This window comes from Toxotes jaculatrix, chromosome 24, assembly GCF_017976425.1.
Source record: "Toxotes jaculatrix isolate fToxJac2 chromosome 24, fToxJac2.pri, whole genome shotgun sequence".
In the NCBI taxonomy this organism is placed as follows: domain Eukaryota; kingdom Metazoa; phylum Chordata; class Actinopteri; family Toxotidae; genus Toxotes; species Toxotes jaculatrix.
The window spans coordinates 9,713,418-9,734,669 of record NC_054417.1 but is presented as its reverse complement, the minus strand read 5'-3'; the positions used below and the strand labels follow the sequence as shown (position 1 = coordinate 9,734,669).

General features: G+C 41.3%; 2 protein-coding genes across 3 annotated transcripts in view; one reads left to right on the top strand and one right to left on the bottom strand.

Moving 5' to 3' along the window:
• Positions 1 to 3,924, bottom strand: part of LOC121177979 (gamma-aminobutyric acid receptor subunit beta-3-like) — a 58,109-nt gene extending 54,185 nt beyond the window's left edge. The window contains exon 1 of the mRNA XM_041032436.1: positions 3,908 to 3,924. Within this exon, the coding sequence (XP_040888370.1) occupies positions 3,908 to 3,924 (17 nt within the window). The remainder of the gene's footprint in view (positions 1 to 3,907) is intronic.
• A 1,868-nt stretch (positions 3,925 to 5,792) lies between these two features.
• Positions 5,793 to 21,252, top strand: part of LOC121177981 (gamma-aminobutyric acid receptor subunit gamma-3-like) — a 66,865-nt gene continuing 51,405 nt past the window's right edge. For both annotated transcript variants that reach the window (XM_041032440.1, XM_041032439.1), the window contains exon 1: positions 5,793 to 5,920. In XM_041032440.1, coding sequence (XP_040888374.1) covers positions 5,827 to 5,920 — 94 coding nt within the window. In that variant the 5' untranslated portion in view covers positions 5,793 to 5,826. The remainder of the gene's footprint in view (positions 5,921 to 21,252) is intronic.

The following is a 21,252-nucleotide window of genomic DNA, read 5'->3' as shown; positions in this document are numbered from 1 at the left end:
TAATTCCACTCTGTGTGGAAGAAACATCTCTTGAGATTAATGCTGCAAGTGCATTAATGATTTAGTTTTTGTCTCTTTTTTAAAAAACCTTTGCGATTTTTTTTTTCTCCTATTGCAGTGTGTGCTTGTGTGTCTCTTTGTACATCTTTACTTGAAGATTCAAAGCCTACAGCTGCAGGCCTGGTTTCTCAAAAGCATTGATAGTCAAAGTCTCAATGAAGAGTGACAAAAAAAAATAAGCTACCTGAAGGTGAAAAAAATGTATTTGGAAGATTATCATGGCAGGGGTTTCTAAATTTCTTAATGAAGAGGCTCTTCTTCATTCATAAAAAATTAAAACGTCGTCATTTAGGGCAGAGCGCCAACAAGAATATTAGAAAACCGTCTTTGGCCCACTTACACTGGGTGACTGGACAGCTGTGGATGGTGGAATCGGACAAATTTAGGATTGGATATATGTACTGTAACTGAATTTTGAGTCCGGGTCACTCAGCTAGGAAACTAATATTCACAGTTGAGAGACCAGTGCTTGACTGTGTCACATACAAATCAGCAGAGTGATTCTGAGAGTCTGGGGACTGTCATTTAGTGAGATGACCAGGGTTCAAGCCACTACTTAGGTGAGCATACATGCTGATGATGTGTCTTTGGGCAAAACACAGCAACACTAACAGATCCAGAGGCCGGTTTCACAAAGGTTGGCACTGTCAGCGCAGCTTACTGTTTACTGTAATATTTGGGGTAAGTTTCACTAAAACGGAGCTTGACACAAGAACAGATTTACCTTGCCCACGTAAGCAAATCCACTTTAGTTGGAATGTCGTGATTTTGACACAAAATTGTGCTATTTTTAGTGTTGGTGTGACCCGGCCTTTAAGCTACAAAGATTTTGGGAAATTAGGCCGAGTCTCATGAGAGAATCGTGTAAATAGACTTTTTCTTTTCTACTTTACTCTTTGCTTTGACGCAAAAAAGACGAAACTGAGATTCTCCTGTTTGCATTTTAAGCCTTTAGAAGAAAAAAAATGCCAAAGGCTAATGTTGACTTTCAATTTATTAAGAGTATGTTTTTGTCTCTTTCTTAATGTTTTTGTGTACATGTGTGAGGTTCCTTTCTTCTTGTTGCTTGTAGAAGAGCTTACATCTGACCAAACCACTGACTTAATTCAACTGGAAGCAATGAGCACACGTTATGGCATTATGGCTCGAGCCCACCGTAGCACAGCATGTGCGATTTGTTGGACTATGGTGAGACATACTCAGGAACAAAAGGACCCATGCTTCCAGCAGAAGAGTTGCCTCAGAGTCACTGCATCTTTAATCATGGGTTTTAAACAGCGTAGTTCTCTCTGTCACCTGCTGCTGGGAGCAGCGTCCCTCATAACTTTTTGGCGCTGAAAGGCTTGGTGAAAAACCATGTAAATAAAGATCAGCTGCTTTGCTTTGTGAAATCAGGACCTTGAGTAATTATCTTTAAGGTATCAGTTTAAAATTCTTTCCAAAGCACTTTTATTTTGAATTTCCGTGCCATAATATCCTGTAGAGTTTTTGTGCTGGTTTTGGTTGATGCTGAATCTGCCATTTATGTAAATCTCAAATGTTGCTGTCTGTCAAACACTTGGTGGATGTCTGTCAGTAAAGCTGAGGCTGCTGTATGTTTCAGTGCTTGTTAAAGCACAGCAGCAGTATAAAATGAAGTCAGATGAAAGGCGATCTATACATCTATCTGTCGAGGGTCGCCACGGCAGCCAAGTGCAGATGAACAGACCAGACATCCCTTTCCCCGGTAACAACCTCCCACCTCTCTATCTGTTCCTCCACTCCCTGTTTGTTTCCGACTCTGCTTATACACACCATTAAGGAAGAGTGACCGTTTTCCTTTTGATTCGGATTATGCCCACACAGTCCTTCACGGAGTTTGGGATCATTTGCTTGTTGTGTCAGAGCTGAACTGCTCCAGTGCTGCTTTATTTGAACTGACCAGGCCTTATTTTGAATTATGTTACCAAAGAAAATTAAACTGTATTGAGAATTTTGGTCCCTAGTAATGTAACTGTATTAAACCTCCATTATTTCCTCTAGGAAAGGTAAGGTCAGGCTACCACTTTGGTCCAGACACGTAGAAAGACATGCAGACCAAGGCCACTGTGCCTCACTCTGCACCAGGCAGGTTTAACAGAACAGTGCCACTCTGTTAGCCCAAACTTACAAGTCCGATAAATCACTTTGACTCTTAAATGGATCAAAAGAAAGAGCCAAAACACATTAAGAACGCGGAGACAGAGAGCAAAGGTAAAGCGTAGTTATGGTTTTCACTAATGTGGACCAAACATTCCTGCCACAGACCAGAGAAGGACACACTCAGTTAAATCAAAACCACATCATTTCATCACAGCTTGTAAAATCTCCATTGTGCAGACTTGGAAGACTACATCCTTTCTAAACATACATCTTTCTCACCATCTAAGAAATCAGTGCTCCTATCTACCCATCCATCCATCCATCCATCCATCCATTTAACCAACCCGCTCTTCTCTATTGCCAGCTAAGAAATGATTTCCCACCCCTCCCTCCTTCCTTCAGCCACTGTGACAGACTCATCTGCCATACATCTGTTAGAAAGGGATTTAGTTCCGCTTAAGTTGCTTTCACCCATTCAGGGGGGCCCCTTACAGCAAAACGTTTCACTCCAATTTAAGCCCCGACTGGCCCAGCCGATGACAAATGCTTGTTTTTCTCTATGTAGTGTCTGGACAGATGTGGCTGGTGCGTGTTTGGGATGAATTTAGGATTGATTATATGTACTTTATCCACAGCTAGATCATGGGCAGCGAAGCAGCCTGAAGTTCAGAACTTGGGTCTCTCTCAGCGAGGGAACATAATACACATGCGGCAGCCAGATTATGGAGACTCACAACATGCAGGGCTGTGATAGCAACAGTTGCCTGTCCCAGGAGGGCTGTAGACAGCCATTACGCATGCATGAGATCTTTATTGATTTTGAGCATCAGTGAAGTACCCTGTTTAATTTTGTTTTGGAGGAAACATTAAACTGAGACCTTTGCTTAGGTTTTTGCAAAAATGCAGCAAACTCATTGTAGCTATAGCTGGGCTTAACAAATTACAAGTATTTGTGTTCTTCATTCTTTGTTTTATGTACTGTATTTGTTTTATGTATGATACTTAAAATGATCAAATAAAAAGAATGAACAAAGATGGCATTCAGGAATTGTTTTCAAGCACGGAGAATCATAAATCATGATTATAGCTGTTAATATAAGAAGGAAATCTGCTTTTCTCAGTTATGTCAAAATGATTATATGATTTTTACGACAACGGCTTGATGCATAGAACATCTGTAAGCTCCAGTTCCAGTGAACACGCTTCTGGGAAATATATCTCTATCTATTTTTGCCTTTGTGGATACAGCACTATCAATACTTTCTCCAGAAAAGACTAAAGTAGCAAATCAACTTCAGATACAGGCTGTCGATCCTTATTTCTATACTTATAAATACACTTTAAAACATACAACCAGTACTCTGCAACCTCCCCACCAAAAAGCTATATGGGAACCTGTATCCTGTTTGAGATCCCTATTAGTTGCTTGTAGCTCCTTCAGAGACTCAGTTCCCCTCTAACCTTCCTGTACTGCCTTGTTAAAATAATAGTTTGAAGGCCAAAGGGTTGAATTTACCCAATATTTCATAAAAATAAAAAAAAATCACATGAAAACAAACATATTTGATAAAAGTCTTGGCTTAGAGCCTCTGTACAAACTGTATTTAAAGCTGCTGAGGTACAATACTGCTTACACATTGATCAATAAGTAATAACAATACTATGATACAATATATCAGTCACAGAGGCCATTTTCCTGCAGAATGAGTATTTTTACTTCAGGTACTTAAAGTACAATTTCATGATAATACTTCTGTACTTTTACTTCAGTGGGGCTTTGAATGAAGAACTTCTACTTGTAATTTTTTACAGTGTAGTTTTTAACAGTAGTTAGTTTAGTTTAGGTTAGGTTAGGTTAGTGCTGGTCAACAAGTTAAACCGCCAGTTGCAGCACTGCAGTGAAAATCTAAAATAGCTGCCTGCTTTTCTGTTGCATCTTCAGCCACCAGGGGGCGGTGAAGCCTCTAAACTGGCACGCAGCGTGCTGCTGTGAGGAGCCTCGCAGGTTTGTAGGCTGAACGCTGGGCTGCTCTACTGAGCTGCGCGCCTGTTCAGACATGACTTGTTCTGAGTGTGGAGGAGAGCTTGCTGTGACTCTGTGGTACGTAAACGTTGGTGTAAAGCCTGAATATGACTTCCAGTGGTGATCATCATCAGACAAACAGCAAACATCAATACAAACAAAAAATAAGTACACGTTCAGTTAAAATGATATCCTACTGTTTTTTTTATGACTTTATCCTCATGCTTGATACCTTTTTTATAATCTGAATGTGCAGCATGGCAAATCTGAAAAGGGGGATAAAATATTAGATGCTGTATTGAGTTTAGGGAGGTTTGCCTTTTATAAAGAAGCCAATAAGAAGAGGAGATCTACTTGTTTCCTGCAGCACTATTTAACCCAGAGATACCCTTGGATGCTTGTTTAAATAAGTGGAATAATTTCAAAATCACATGCAGATGTTTAAATACACAGCAAATGAAATGAAACAGGCCAAATAAACATCCCTGAAAATATAAAAAAGGGATGTTTACTTCTGTTTTTCATCCTTAAATGCGATGCAATTGTGATCCAGGTATTGTACGTAGTCTGTGCACGGTGTATGAGTCACGCAAGATGCTCATCTCCTAAGGTTCACCACCATCACCATCACCAACAGCAGCAGCAGACAGCGTCACCCAACCACTCTGTTGCCCACACAGACTTTAGAGAGGGAGGAGGGCGCTGCTGGATCCCGTCGATTCGACTCCCCTCCGCCGGGCTGATCACATTGATTGATCGTCGGGTGCGTCCCGGAGGAACCCCCACCCCGCACCCCACCCCAGCCTCCCCCCTCCCTCCCCCCCTTTGCGCGGAGTACGGAGGATCGAGGGGGAGACCGCTGTTGTGTGTGGCCGCGGATGACACGCAGAAGAAAGTGTGTGGGCGGATGAGGAAGTTCAGAGCTCGGATTGATGGTTACACACCTACTGTACTGGCACTTTATCGCAGCAGCGGCAGCAGCACACGCCGGGATCTCCATCCACCAGTTCCTGTGATCAGAGGTGATCCGCGCATGGGAAAATGACAATCAAGTTTGTGGTCATCCTCTTCATACTTCTGCTCGTGCAAGGTGCTCGGTGAGTCTTGATTTGCGCCCTTGGTGTTTGCATGATCAACAGCTGGAAGGTGTCTATCTGTTGTTTTGTTTTTTGTTTTTTTTGGCAGCTTGAAAAGTTGAAGATGTAATGGCAATTCTGCGTTTTATGTGAATGAATTGGGCTGATAACGCCTGCTTTTTTTTTTTCTAAGGGCTTTCCCCGCACATACACACTCACACAGACAAAAAAAAAAAAAAAAAAAAAACAGCAACCATTTGCGGCTGTGCCCAAATTCAGAGTCTGGGGTCTAACAGTCCTTCACAGCGGGGTTCAGTTCAGATATAACCCGCATACATCACTGTTTGTTTTGACGCTGCGACAAAGTTTTCATGCCAGTGGTGTTATGATGTTTATTAAAGGGCAGCTAACATAATTAACGACCCCCCCCCCGCACCTTTTCTTTTCACCCCCTCGCCCCCCCCCCCCCCACCCCACAACTCCAGTTGTGATCTACTGGAATATGGCGACGACGACGAAGATCACCATGATACCACTGTCAATCAAATGCTGGTTCCCAGGTCGCACCAGGAGGATGCCACACTGATACTGAACAATCTGCTCAAGGAATATGACAAGACGCTTCGGCCAGACATTGGAGGTAGGGTCAGATTTATGCTGATCAGCTGAAACTAAAAGCTTCAGTGGTGGGGAGTTGCTGGTTTGGAGGGGAGCAGTCCATGGTGCAGAAACTAGAGACGCTGCAGCTCTTGCTGTCTTTCCATTCTGTGTCAGCTTGTTCCAGATCTCCATTGAAGCTTTATGTTGTTTACACTGAGTAAAAGATTCAAACCCTCACTCCATGTTTTTAATTTTATCATTACTAGTATTATTATTTATGGCTGCCCCATTCCATCAAATGAAAATGCTTTACATGTCATCATTTTATACACGTTTTCCTTTAAGTACAACCTGCAACATTTGCTGATGTTGGGATGCCTATGAGAATTTAGTTCTGTATAGTTTAGTTAAGTTTTTGAATGTGGTTTCAGCTACAGAACTGGTCATGCCTGACTGCAGCTAATGATTATTTTCAATTATCAAGTAATCTGCCGCTTATTTTCCCAATTAATCACTTTATTGCTTTGTCTGGTTTTAACCTACAAACTGCCCAAAAATCCTCACTTTTAATTAACTGACTGGAGGGAGAATGAAGAGAACATTTGGCTTTTTTTACTTGAAACGTGACTGAAATAATAACTTGATTACTAAAAGCACTCCAGATTAATGTTCTGCTGATAGACTAATTGATTAATCAACTAATAGTTGCAGCTCTGGCATAAACCAATCCAATCTTCCGGGTAAGTATTGAGGCCCCCAGGGAGTAATTGTGATGTTAGGTACCTAGAGATTTTATAATTTACACAATAAAAACCACCTCCTCAAGAACTAGTTATTTTAAATTGATTTCTTATTAACAGAGTAAAATAAGATCTCTTAGGCAGAGTTAATTTGAACAGGTTACGTTAAAGCCCTCAGAGATGGAAGATGATTTTAGATCCTTTACTGCGAGAAAAAAAAAAGGCCCCTGTGAGTGTTTTAGTCGTAAATATGTTTGATTATCATCAATAATGCTTTCCTGTTTTATCAGAGGATCACATTTTCTATGTAAACTCATAATCAACCAAGCAACTATGGCCATCAGATTAAATAGCACGAAACAGAAACGCACAAATAAAATATAAGTACCTCAAAAATGCAGTGAAATACAGTATTTGAATAAATGCATTTAACTACGTTCCACCACTGAAAAACATTTCATTACATGGCCAGAAACTGCATTTTTTTCCTGACTTCCACTAACATGCCTCTCAAAGTCTCTTATTAGCTTCGAATGTGGATGTCTTGCACTTTTTCTTTATTGCTTTTATATTCTCCTGGAAAAACGGCTACAAAATGAACGTTATTAGAAGTGTAAAGTATGAAATATGAGAGATCACTGCAGAAGTGACTAACCACATACTGACAGGAACTATGAGTTTACAACAAGCTTCAGAAACTCTGATACTTGATACTTTGATTGACAGCAAGATAGACCAATCAGTTTGTTTGAATGAGCGAGAGGGGTCACTGGAATTCCACTGCCACTGATAGGGTTAAGGACATTTAGATTTTAAAGGGTTTAGGCTTCAAACAAAACAAAGCACAATCAGTTCTATGACTATTTCTACATTTCGAAGAACTTCTATGACAACATGACGGTTTACTCATCACTAATCATGTTTCCACGAAAAATGCAGCACAAATTTTTACAGTTTTCCCGAAAATCAGCGAAACAAAAAGCTCATTAATGTGCTTTTTCCATCCACTCCAGCTTTGGGAATATTAGGAGACGGGTTAATCTAAATAAACAGCTGGTGGCACTAATTCTGCAGTCTGGTGCCATTTAACACTCGCAGAAGAAGAGGGCACAACAAGATGATGTAATTAAAAGAGCTGCAGTCAAACCTCAAATGAACACAAACGATGTGGACGACATCGCTAACTCTCACACCTCAGTCAAACACGAGGACTATGTGACATCTCTGTCATTTCCACTTTGGCTTTTTGTGCACAAATTGACAATGCACATAAACACAGGTGGGTGGAAACACACATGTTTCCACCCACATGACATGTCTCTGTCAAAACAGAAAGTGGAGGGTTTCGAAACAGAAGCAAAAGCTATGGACCTTTACATATGATGGAAGTCACTGCAAGCAGGCAGCAGGTATGCAATAACTGCCATATGATGGGCACAGGCTGAGATACATGCGGGTTGCCCCATCCTATATATCATACATACATATATGTATGTGTGTGTGTGTGTGACAGGTAGAGTGTGGTAGCCTGAGTCCAAATCCTTCTCTGATTGCAGCCACATTATTTCCACTCTGCTTATGGTGCAATCAAAACTCCAAGCTTCTTGGAGTTGGAGGGGGGATATTCTTCCTCAGAGAGGCAGGGAGGCTGGCTGCTAATCAGATGGTTACTAGTTTGATCCCCGGGGTGTTCTCACCGGTGGGCTGCTGACTGGAAAAGTTTCCCGCGCTAAATGTGTAGTCATTACACTCCCAATTATTGTTACTGCCGCATTTCAAGAGTCATTTGGAGAAATCAAGGCAGTCTGTCTTTGATCTGAATGTCGAGGCGTGCCGACGAGTGAAGCGATCACTTCCGTATAGAATGGTTGTGGCGAGAGGCGTCCATTATGGCTCTATATGATTAAATGCATCAATCAGACGTCTGTATTCTTGAGTAAAGCTCTGAATGTCAACTGGTTTCGACCTGTGATCTCTGTGATTACACGCACGTACAAGGCTTCTATTCCAATTTACTTCAGCTTTTGTTAAAGTTTTTTTTTTCCTGTATTTCTGTTCCCTGGATTCAGATTTAGCATTTACAATCAGCAATGTGCTCACAAAGTCAGAGGAACAGTTGATTGTCTGATATGTGGGAATCATTTGGGGACTGCTCTGCTCTAAATTCTGGAATAAACAATGTTTTTTTTTTTTTTTTTTTACATTTTATATGCTGTTTTGTTTCTTCCCCTCTCTTTGCCTAAAACCTCCTCATCTCTGCATGAGATTAGAGGCTTGTGGCTACATTAGCTGCTACCAGCACAGCACACATTGCATTGTGGGTAAAGTCATGTCTCTGATTCTGCAGAGGAATTTAATTGAAATGACGGGAAAAGTTCGGAAAGCAAATATCTGCTTTTTTGTAAAAGGTCACAAACCAAAAAGGTTAATTAGAAAAATGAATTAAAAGTAGTGAAGTAGAAGTATAAAGTAGCATATGATGGAAATACTCAAGTACCTCAAGACTGTAGTAAAGTCAGTACTTGATTAAATGTACTTAGCTGAATTCCACCTTTGAAAATAGTATCATAAATCTCTTAATAATTAGGATTGGGGTCTGTGTGGTGCAAATCTGTCTCTCAGCTGCAGGACTCGTGGGCTTGAAGTCATTTTAACGTTTATTAAGGCTCAGCCAGAGACTGCACTCCGCCCTTTGAACTTGCCACTGCTAAGCCTGAAAGACCATTTGTAATGGTTTCAGCAGGGAGTTTTAGCAGCTCCACATCAAGTTTCAAAAAACTCTGTGCAAAGACTCTGGTGGGAGCTCTTATCTCCAGATCGTTAGGAGTGTTTATCTGTGCTCTTAGGTTATTTAAAATGACCAAGCAACCTGCTTTCACAGGCAATAACCTGATGGGAATTTTTTTTTTTTTTTTTTTTTTATTAGTGTGTATCCTCCAGCAGCTCAGTTCAGTCTGGTAGTTCACCTCACAGAGGGGGAATCTCCCTCCAGCTCTGCTTCCATAATTAAGGATGAAATTTTGATGAGATCCAGTTGACAAACCTCGGTATCGTCCATGAAATGTTAATGTCTTCGCAGGATAATGTGAGGCAGTGGAAACACGTGTGTGTGTGTGTGTGTGTGTCTGTGTGTGTGTGTAAAAACCACACACACGCACACACACGCACACGCACACACACACACAAATACACATACACACCAGCGAACACACTCGGAGATGACGCTGAGTCAAAGACAGATCTGGGACATTTAAGTCATTGTAAAAAAGAGTGGGTTCAGTTGAGAGCTGCTGCAATGAATCTCTGAGAAACACACACACACACACACACTCTCACAATAGCAAGTAGACTCACATAGACAGCCAGCCACTGAAGTCAGAACTGTGTGGCTCATTTCCGAGATACACCTGGATTTTGTCTTAATCAAAGTCATCCTCTTCACACACACACACACACACAGCAAACACACAGTATCTGACGCTGCTTGTATAACGCTGCTTGTCTGTTTGCCTCCTTTTTAAACGTACACTCCTCTCTAGTTGTGCTTGTTTATATGCTGCTGGCTGTGGAAGCAGAACATACACTGTTGTTTTAAGCATATTTGAGATTTCTGTATTAATTAGCCATTAATTTAGAATTTTAGAAGTGTATTTGTATCTCTCAGTGAAGCTCGCTTCTTTGGTAAAAACAACCTCTTCAAGCTAAAATCAAGTCGGGGAGGCCAGGGATGCTTGTACCACTGTTTGTACATTTCTGTGCTCCTCTCTTGTGTTTGATATTTGTGTTAAATTCTAACATGTATGTGTTTCCACGGCAGTGACACAAAATTTGAAAGAATAAAAGCAGAAATCCGGGACAGGGTCATTATCTTAGTCCCTGTGTTTGTTTTCCTCCTGTCTCTTCCAGTCTTGTGAAGTCAGCAGTGAGCCTAATCTTCATATAAAGTGGGTGACTGGTCCACTTGTGAAAAAAGCGACCCAGATTTCCCCCGAGCAGAACAAGTGTTGAGTCTCACCTTAACCGATAAGAAGCAGTTCGCCTTAGATGAAGATGAGATGCTTTTGTGTCCCTATTGTGTCACTTTCCTTTTGGATTCAGAGTGCGATCGCTGTGTGCGATCCTCGTGTACTGTGCGAAGACGCGCCTGTGTGTACGCGTCAGTGTTTGCGTGTGCGCTCACCAGGGAATCGAGGACAAAGCGGGCTGGAGAGCAGGGCTTTGTAGGCTGCGAGGGCTGTGCAGCCACGCACATTTAGAGTTTGGGAGTCGGGATGATTCAAGGAGTTTGATTAAAGTTAGGTCTGAGCCGCATTCTAAAAATACACCAGAGCTCTGACAAATTAAAAAGTACATTTAAGACAGATTCAAATCTCTGTGCCCACGAGAATTGGGTCTACAGACTCCAGCCCACAGACAGAGGCTTTAAAGTGTCCAAAAACTATTAAAAACACATCAGTGAGCCACACTGATGCACTGACTGACATGTTCCTTCATTACCATAAACACACACACGGTAGTTTATTTTGAGTCAGAGCCACATACACTGTTCTACTGCCAGAAATACTTACTAGAGCACCAAATATGGATTAATCCGCCACTGAAAATAGTTCCCAACAAATGCACTATTTCCTCTTGCTGGAGTACCATTTGCTAAAAACCACAGTGCCCAGCTACCTCAGGAAAATACTGATCCTCTAAAAAAAAAAAATGAAACAAAATATTTGTGAGGCATTTGAGATATTTACATCTTCAGTAGGAACAAATAGGCTTGGAGCTGAGAGGAACAGACAGCATAGGGAAGTCATAAAGTTATGTTAAAGAGCGGACTGGCTAAGATGCTACTGGTTTTGGTCTTTTCATGAGACAATAACAAAGACATAGTATCTCACCAGCCTGCTTCAACTAATGGCCGTGCTGATCCTCGCAGATATGTCTGCCACACACTACAGAAGTTTCTTTCCAGGAAAAAAAAGCCTTTACAAAAGAATAAACAGTGGATTTTAATAGCAAAATCTCTGTGTTCTGCAATAAACAAAAGACTTGGAAAATAAATATAAGCAGCAAAAGTCACTTTGCTGAAAATACAAGGAAATTAGTCCTGCTAACAGAAACCAATAGAAAATCCAAAGAAGAAGAAGAAGCAGTAGAAATGGTCTCACAAGAAATCAGTACTTAGCAGCTGAGGACAAAACATCTGATGAAGCTATTATCACTTTCAGAAAGTGTCCTTATTTTAAATCTCTCAACTTCTTAGAAACAACTGAAACACATGAGTGTAAAATAATTCATCCTTATCAAATTTAAAGAGTTCCGTTTCAGCCTGTACGCAAATACAGTCCACCACAAAGCTTTTCAATACAGGCAGGTAGCTAATCCAGTTGCAGCTTGTGTGTGATCACAGCCAGCGACTGTGACTGAAGGCTATAATTGTCCATAGCTAACAAGCTATTGATCTACGCTGACTGACCAGGTCGCTGCAATCATATCCGCCATTATTGCCTCACTGAATACGTCTGGCGCTCACAATTAAGTCTGCAGAGGGAGAGACTGCATGTGCATTTCAATAGGAGATTCATATTACTGTGTGTGTGTGTTTAACTGTAGCCAACGAGCACTTTTACACGCAAATTATATGTGCATGAGCTGAACGTGTGTGTGTGTTTGCGTGTGTGTCACTGCAGAGAAAGACTTTGATTCGGATAACAGCCAGGTGTGTGTCGGAAATAGAAACCAAAGCAGCTCCGACATCATTGGTTTGCAGCTGCTTCCTGTCTCTGTCTCCCTCTCTTTCCATCTGTTTCTCACTCTCACTCCATCACACTCACCCCTTCCCTTCCCCCCTCTACTCCTTCATCATCCGGCCTTTACTTCCCCTTTAAACCTCTCCCCTGCTTACTATCAATTACTGTAAATTGCTACATAATTCACGTCCACATTTACGGTCCAGATTTAAGGGTTTTTGAAATGCAAGTGGGAGTTTGACCCACTTTGCATCCTATATTAAAATGTCGTAGATCGAATTCAGAAGTCATGTCAGATTCAATCACTCCGGGGCAAAGCATGGCAGCAGAGGATGGGATGTAGACACGTCAGCATTTGGTCTCAGTGAATTCTACTCATATCCTTGTAAAGTATACATCAGCAGCCCTAAATTTTGCCCTTGTTTGATTAAAGATTTAGATGTATCCTTTGTTTTATTAAAGCATAAAAGCAGCGGAAATCAGATTTGAGGAATCTTAAACATTATTTGCTAAGAAAGTTCAGACTGGATTTGTGTTTTCTTCTGTGTCTCACAGCCTGAAATACCCACAGTGTTTCTGTCTTGCCATGCAGATCTAACTGAAAATGAATGGAAGGTGATTAAAGGGACACTTCAGAGTTCAGAAATGATAGAAAGAGTGTGCTAACGCTACTTAACCAGCCAACTAGGTCCCCAAGTAACAAGAGAAAATATCCACAAGTGTGCTGACAAAACATCCATGTACTGCCTCAGGATTGGATGACTGATGAAGACTGTTTTAAAGTGTGTACACAATGGTAGCGATCTAGTTTCTTCTGCAAAATCACATTCAGCTCAGAAATAATTCAGTGCTGTGATATGAAACATATTCCAGGGACTTTACGGCCTGTGTTAATGGTGTTTCTCAGAGCTCTGGGTCAGTGTGACATCGCATTAGTCCTGCCAAACTCCTCAATGTGTTTTTATGACTGCGACTGAAAAGCACAAACCACCACTACTGTGCGCAAAAGACACATGAAAGACAGGAATTGTATTTTCCTCATCTCATGGAGTAACTTCCATCAGTTTACTCTTCTTTGATGCTCTTTGATCTTTGGGTCTAAAGATGTGTGTCTGCCTGAAAAGGAGGTAAATCACAAACAGAGGTGTATTTTAAGAGTCGGCCTTCGCTAATGAGCGGGAGCACACGTGGCTTCTTCACCAGATGACGAGATTACTGCATCCAGAACATACAAGCTCCCTCTTCATTTCAAACTCATTGTGCTTTTATTTAGTTTTCTAGTCTGCATTTCAATCTTTAAGCGACACAGTCATCAGCCCAGAAAGGACACATTCAGATAACCACGAAAAGTAGCCTAAACTTGATTTAAAATGTAAGAACATGCAGGCAGGCTCATTCTGAAAAACGGCGTGTGGTCTCCTTTGCTAATTGTCAATTTTCCGATTGAAAGCATAACATTGAAATCATTAGATACAGTTAATGAATTGGCTTAATACTTTTTTAACAGGGCATCATTTTCATCATGTGACTACTCAGCTGGATCAAGATCAGAATATGGTGAGGTATTTAAAATAAACTAATATGTGTAGTGATCTGAATTAAATTAAACCGGGAGGCTTCTGACAAGAAATGAATGTCTGCACTACATGTGCACCACCTGTGAATGTGCTAAGGTAGACAGGACACTCATTTCCACATCTTTGGTCCTTGGTTTTCTTTTTTTTCCCCCAACATGTTCTTGTTGTTCAGCAAAAGACAACAAAACAAAGGAGCTCTTGTTGTTGTTATTGTTGTCTGGAGGTCATGATTATGTTTTCTAAGGCGCATGTGTGCAACATGTCAGCACACGCACCTCTGATTGTAGTAAATAAAGAAGTGAGTGCACGTCCATTGTCTGCATTCAAGTCTGCATTTGTCTGAGTCCATCCTGGAGTATGATCAAGGCTTTAAGCCTCACAGAGCCACCAGCATAGCTGTGGAGTATAAAAGCTGCAGAATGCACATGTGCACCATGGCAGCTCCACACAGAGGAAGAGAGGACAAATGCAGTTCCCTTAAAATCCTGCAGGGAACTGGAAATAACTTGGATTGGTATGAGATAGTTTCATACCAGTGTTATACAAAGGGGGACAAACAATGTCATGTAACATAAAGTGTCAGCTCCACTGCAGTAGGTGAGAGTTTGTGTTTCACCACTTCCTGCTCAGAGGAAAGCGTTCACACCCACTGCCAGAACTTTATTTGTGCAAATAGGGCATTACTGGATGCTCTGTGATCCCACCTTATGGGCTGATGAGAACTCATCTTATATAACATTTATTCTGGTGCTGCTTTAAGGCAGAACCACCCAAAATTACAGCATTTCTGCTGTAGTAAAATAGTTAGTCTTTCCACCTCGGGCTCAGATCTTTGGTGGCTTTGAGGCTGACTCGGTCCTGACAGGCCTCTCCTCCTTGATCCTCACAGAGCTGACATTTGGCACAGCGGTGACGCCTCACCAGCTGAAAGGACAATTCTCAGATGAGCCTCCTCAATATTTCAAGTCCAGTGACATTTCATTAGATGAAGAGGAGTTTAGAGTGCTGGCAAATGCTTCTCCTCACATCTAAGGTAGCCAGGTTGGCCGAGCTGACAATCACCTGCGGGAAGGAGATGCAGGAGCTCGGCGCACATGCACAAACGCAAGTACGCACGCGAGGTGCACATGCATGGACGCAGCAGATGTGAATGGGTGCACAGTTGCACACACACACACACACACAAGCTGGCGGATGGAGTAACCTTTTATGAACTGTAGGATGCAAATGTCTCCTCTACCCTGTTTGGGTGTCTCTTAAGGTCTCAAGATAAATATATATTTTTTGGTTGTTTACAATAAAACTTAGGAAAACTGCTTTTTAAAAACTTCATTAAAAAAAAAAAATTTAAATCATAAAACATCTTAAACCATCTCCACTTTTCATCCAGTGTCATAAGACATTGACTTCCTCTGCTAATGACTGAGCTTCACTTTTCAACAAGCTGCAAATTAAATGCTGGATGCATTTTTCAAGTTGACAGTCGTATCATATCATGTATTGTCATTTGCCACCATGGTACATTGCATGTGGGGCATTATGTTGCCATGGTGATGTCTGCATGTGTGGCGACAGGCATTGTGATCTCATAATATCTTGTACTTACAGATAAGATGATCTCATTATATTTTGGAGCACCTCACTGCATAAATTAGCAAATTAATTAGGATTTCTATACCTCCGTAATGCTTAAAAATATGGAGCTACCTGCCAAGTGCGCGCAAGTATGCTGACAGAAATATCTGCAAATTAAAGCTGTCTCCTGAGCTATGTTTTAGTAAACACACACACACACACCATCTGATGAGGCAAACAGAGGGCACTGACCAGAAATTTAGCTTCTCCTAAAATGTTTAATTCATCTCCAAAGAGAGCTTGTGGAGCTCGGTAAACACTCGCCTTTCATTCCTGCAGCATCCACGAGTTAATGAGAAAGCACAATGGAATGGCCTGAGCAATCGTGTAGAGCTTTAAATGGGGGGGGGGGGGGGGGGGGGGGGGCTGATAGCAAAGTGACCAACCTGGATCTGGATCATGCCTGACACATTTCCCATCCCTGTGAGCTCTAACCATTTAATCGATTTCCATCTGTGTCTCCCATGTCCCCCCCAAGCCAAAGCGCCGGTGTTTAGCCAGGGGTTTAGGAAGGGTGGATAGACTTTGAAAATGCAGAAAGAGACAGAGCTTGCACCTGTGCAGCCTGTATTTCCACTTAAGCCCTGTCATTTAGTGGAGGACAAATGAGAGGGACCATTTGGTTAGAGCAGTTCTTTTGTTTGTAAAACCTCTCTGGTGCTAATGGAAGATTTAAAATGCCTAAATTAAAACAAATCAAACAGGTAAAATACAGACTCTCACCTCTGTTTGCACACAGTTAAGTCAAACCTCCTGCAATCAGACAGAAATATTATCACCAGCATGAGACACATAAATACTGCTCCGACAAAACAACAGCGTACTGAATATGAATATTCTATGTACAGTCAGTTGTAGTGTTCATGGAGCTGGCTACCTCACAGGAAACTGTCATGGCTGCCATCAGCAACATTAAGCTTTCCCCATGACCATGCTCCTGGCCGTGATTGGACGCTTGATTTCCGGCATAAACAGTGCATCTAACTTTTAAAAAAGAAAAAGGTCCCCTGCACCTCCTCATGAAAACTACTGAGTGCCACTGAAGGCAAAAAGTTTTTTAAAACCTTTCATAACAAAGAAGTACATATAAAAAGATAGTGTTGTATTTCACTTTTTAAAATTTAGCTTTTATTTAAGCATTTTAAATCTTCCTTAAGATTAGAGTTAAACTTGTGTAATCAGAACCATGGGGGACATGAAATCACACAGACAGATGTGGCGTCTTTCCTGAAAGTCTCAAACTGCTAAAATCTCATCCCACACATTAGCTTATTTGGTGTCAGGCATTTTCCATTGTTGCGATTGCACCAGGGGAGCAAAGGAATGCATAATTCATTGTTTACCTGATGGACACAGAGTCTAATTAAATCTCGAGCTTGTCTCCAGCTGTGACGGGTGCCTCTGAGTTTTGTTTCCCTGTGTTAAAGTGACAAAGTTGCTTGTGGAAAAGTCGCACTCGTCACCAGGGACTTCACTCCTCTACCACGCCTGTGTCTGTTTAACAATATGTCTGCATGTATGTGACTAAAGCAACTCATATTTTCTCTCTTGCCTTATCAAAGAGATTATGGCATTAACCTCTGTCATGGCAGCCGTCCGAGCCCTATTAACATTTTCATAAATAGATTCTGTTGTGATTCTTAGCACAGTATCCTGGGATTAGCCTGAGCCGAGCCATAAAGCTTCCCATTTGCATCTATTTGCACCATAATCTTCAACAGTGTGTTCACAAAGTCCAGAAGTCAGTTTTAATGTCCGTAGTAGCCTGTGAGACGCATTCATTTTTAATTCAGTCACTTCACAAAGTAATTAATACAATAAATGGATGATGTTCTATTCATTTAGTAATGACAGCAGGTGTAAGAGGTTGTTGCAATTATTTCATTATTCTTCAAGTATTAACAGAAATTGAACCGAGAGATCATTTATAAAACACCCTCCTGATTGCCTGCATAAATGTGTGTGGTTTGTGTGTAACAAGCGTCCCCTGCCCCCTCCTCTATTTTGCTGTGTGATTGCCTGGTGGCGATTCATAAGCAGTGAGACCTTTCCCTCCGCCTGGTTCTCATTAAACCTCCTAGGGAAGCGAAATACCTTCCTTTCCCAGATCTATTATATTTGATTCGTGGAGCTGAATACAATCTGTTACAGTACAGTATGTGCTCGCTCAGTCCCCCACACACCTACACACTCAAACCACAAACACACAAGCACTGTACACACCCCTACACAACAGGTCAATAACTGTCTGATGGGAAAGTCTTTTCATTAAGACTTACGTGACTTTTTTTTCTTCATTCATAAAAGGAATATGAGTTTTTTACCAAATCCTCAGATCACCTGTCGTCAACCTTTATCTCTGTCCAATGAAATGAACTCCATGAGTGTTTCTATAACATGTTTGCCAGCTCAGAGTAATAAAGCACACTCTGGAGGGTCACCCAGTGAAGCTGCGCTCTTCATTTTAAATAATACTTGTTTATACGGGGAAGATTTGCTGAACAAACGTGTTGTGGCAATACCCTGCTTTAAATTCATTCAAGTAGATATACAGTACACACAGCTAGCAGCCCAGTACAGAGTACAGCTGCAGCTGGCTGGATACGGAGCATCTTTGCTCAAAGGCAGCAGATCAGCATAAAAGAGCAAAGTGTAAAGAAGGGTGCAACTGCTTTGCTTCTGATTATAGTTCTGAAAGCAGCTATAATACTTTTTATAATCACAGTGTATCAAGCAGCAGACAGACACACACAGTTAGCAACTGGCTAGAGAACAAAAAGAAGCACACAGAAGCTAAATCGTGAGATATTTCCCTGATCAGCTGGTAAAGACAAAAACCAGAGATATCACAAGGCCAGACGCATGATTCCACAGGACTGATAATGTTGCTCTGTATCTGCTGGAAGTGTAAATACACAACTGTCTGCAAACAAGTTTGCCACTGAGAAGATAATGATATGCCAGGTACTGCAGGTTTAATGGGAATCTTGTCTAATCCGATCAAAAACCAAAGTGGAAATATGAGAACTTTACTTTTACACACAGACAATAGAGTCGCTCTATCAAGGTTTCTCTTTGGTATGCAGCAACATATTTGTCAAATCACGTTTTCAGAATTATACATCATTAGTATTCTCCTCTGATTCTACTGCTGGACCTGTAATATTTGCCAGAGGTGAGGTTGTCAAACGATACAGCTTTTTTTTTCGGGCGGGAGGGTTCAGCAGTAACCATCACCCGTGTTTGAAGGACAACGGTGTCCCAGCAGTTGGGCGATTGCAGCTGATGTCCCTCTCAGCGGTGCAGATGGCTCGCTGCAGCTTGTCCTTGTACTGAGGAGCTGCTGAAATGCACAGATGTGGGTCAAATGGCATTTGCAAATAATTTTTAGCCTGTGCTTCTTCCTGCTTAGGAGAACCAGATGGCCGGATCGCCACATGCAGCATGCAGTTTTAGTTATTTAAACATTTCTTGGAGGCAGAAATAAGCTCATTGGTTGAGTTAAATCCCAGTGGGATGAACCAAAGAACTACATTTTCTGTCAATAGACTGAAGCCAACTGAAAATGACAGAGAAGAGAAACATTGCTATTTATATTTATATTTTTCTTTATACTCAAGTTTTAATGCAAATGAACATTCACTCTTAAAATGTGTTGCTTTAATCTCTGTGCTCTTAATCTTATAAGAAGATTATGGATTTTGTTATCTTGAACAATTAATACGGATTGTCTGAGCTGTATTAGGCCGTCAGCGTTATGAGGGTCAACAATATATGTTGTAGGGATGTAAACAAATACGATAAAGCATCTGCACTTTCACAGTGTTTGAAACACACAGGCATCATTCACACACACCTGACTACCATCAGCGGAAATCTCTCTTTAACTTGGCAGCATAATCTCAGATGATGAGCAAGAACAAACGTCCGTAAAAGCCCTGATTTAACCACCAATGCACATTTGCCTAAACGTAAATAAAAAGTATACAGGCTAAAAACACTGAGGTGTATTATATCGTTTAAATGTTCAATACTGAGACATTCTGTCAGGTTCATCCTCAGTAACTTTTCATCGGTTTTCAACACATTTGTTGTGAAGTGCGAGATAAATCTTAACTCATGTTCACAGGTGTTATTTTTACCTCCTGATCTGATACTGAAAACTGCAAGTCCTGACAGTGGATTGGAAACTGACGAGCTGAAGCTGGGGACCATTTCAGAAGCCAAGAGAGCTTTTGTTTTTCATTATCACTTTTTTCTTCCCAAATGTTTTTCTTTCCCCTGGAACATCTTCCATCTTTTTTTTTTTTTAAATCATAGATACTTAACGCTGAGAAGAGAGAGCTCACACAGTATTGCCCAGTGCAAGCTATGTGTCTACCCACCTGTTTTTCTACTTCTGTATCTCTGTTTAATTGTCAAGTGGTTTTCAACCAGTGAGAAGAACCTTTGTGAAATGGTGTGAGCTGAGGTGTGCCCTGACATTTTACTCAAATGTTAAGTAAATAAATCCACTATCTAACAAATTCATTGGATCGTTAAAACTCCGTTTGGAGAGTTCTTATCTAAATTAGTCAAGTCCTTTAGCTCTCTTGGTGTTTCCTGGCGCTCCTCAACAGTTTTGACATTTCTCTGTAATCAACTATTTGTGTGTGTGTGTTTGTGTGTGTGTGTGGGTGTGTGTGTGTGCCTGGGAAATTTGTTGTTTGGCCAGTGTGTGGTGAAGCGCCACACAGGCCTGGAAGTGCTGGAACAGACAGCAAAGAGAGGTTTCCTCCCAAGTGGAGCTGGTGCAGTCACAATTATAAGGATTAGATGCCACTGTGCTGCCCCGCTCACTACATTTAAACCTATGACAGCTTTAGTAACATGCTGTTTACGTGCTATTTAATACCATATTCGTATTAGAAGTAAATTCAATGGTGTACATTTTTTTTCCATCAGTTATTCGACTCTTCTCCCTATTGTATTTTATTTTGTAATCAGCCACTAATGTTTTCTTGCCTTTAAAGACCTTGAAGAGCAAAGGAAACCGACACCAGTCGACTCACAGCCAACTCTGCACATGTGCTGACACACTTCAATCAATGTGTAATGCCAGAGGGGAGTTTTGGGAGCCCACAAAAAAGGGCTGCCTGGCCTACTTGTGATTACCACTAGGGGGCTGACACCAGAGGGCTGACACAAATATTCCTGTTGTCAGCTCATATTTACATGAATTCTGTTATGACGACTGTGGCTGTAATTACAAAACTATCTGATGACTACAGGCCTGCAGCAGGTACACAACTGAAGACAGGGAAAAGTGTATTGAAAAGCCAACGGTGATTGCTACGTTACAGCCCAAGAATTATGCTGTTGTTTAAAGCCATGGATCAGCATTTTTATTTGCTTATCTAAACTCATACCAGTTTCATGCCTGTACGTGAATTATGAAGCTACGGCCAGAAGATGTCAAGCTTAGTTTAGAATAAAAGACTGGAAACAGGGGAAAACAGTTACCAGCTCTGCCCCTGATGCACTCGCTCCCTGGGATCTTGTTGTCACTGTGAGTTCAACCAGTGGAGATTGCAGGAAGTCACTGGGCCCGGTCAGGAAACGTCTGGTACATAACAGCCATCATAGCACAAAATGTCATTTTTAATCTTTGGTTCTGAGTTAATTAGTGAGCTTCAGAGG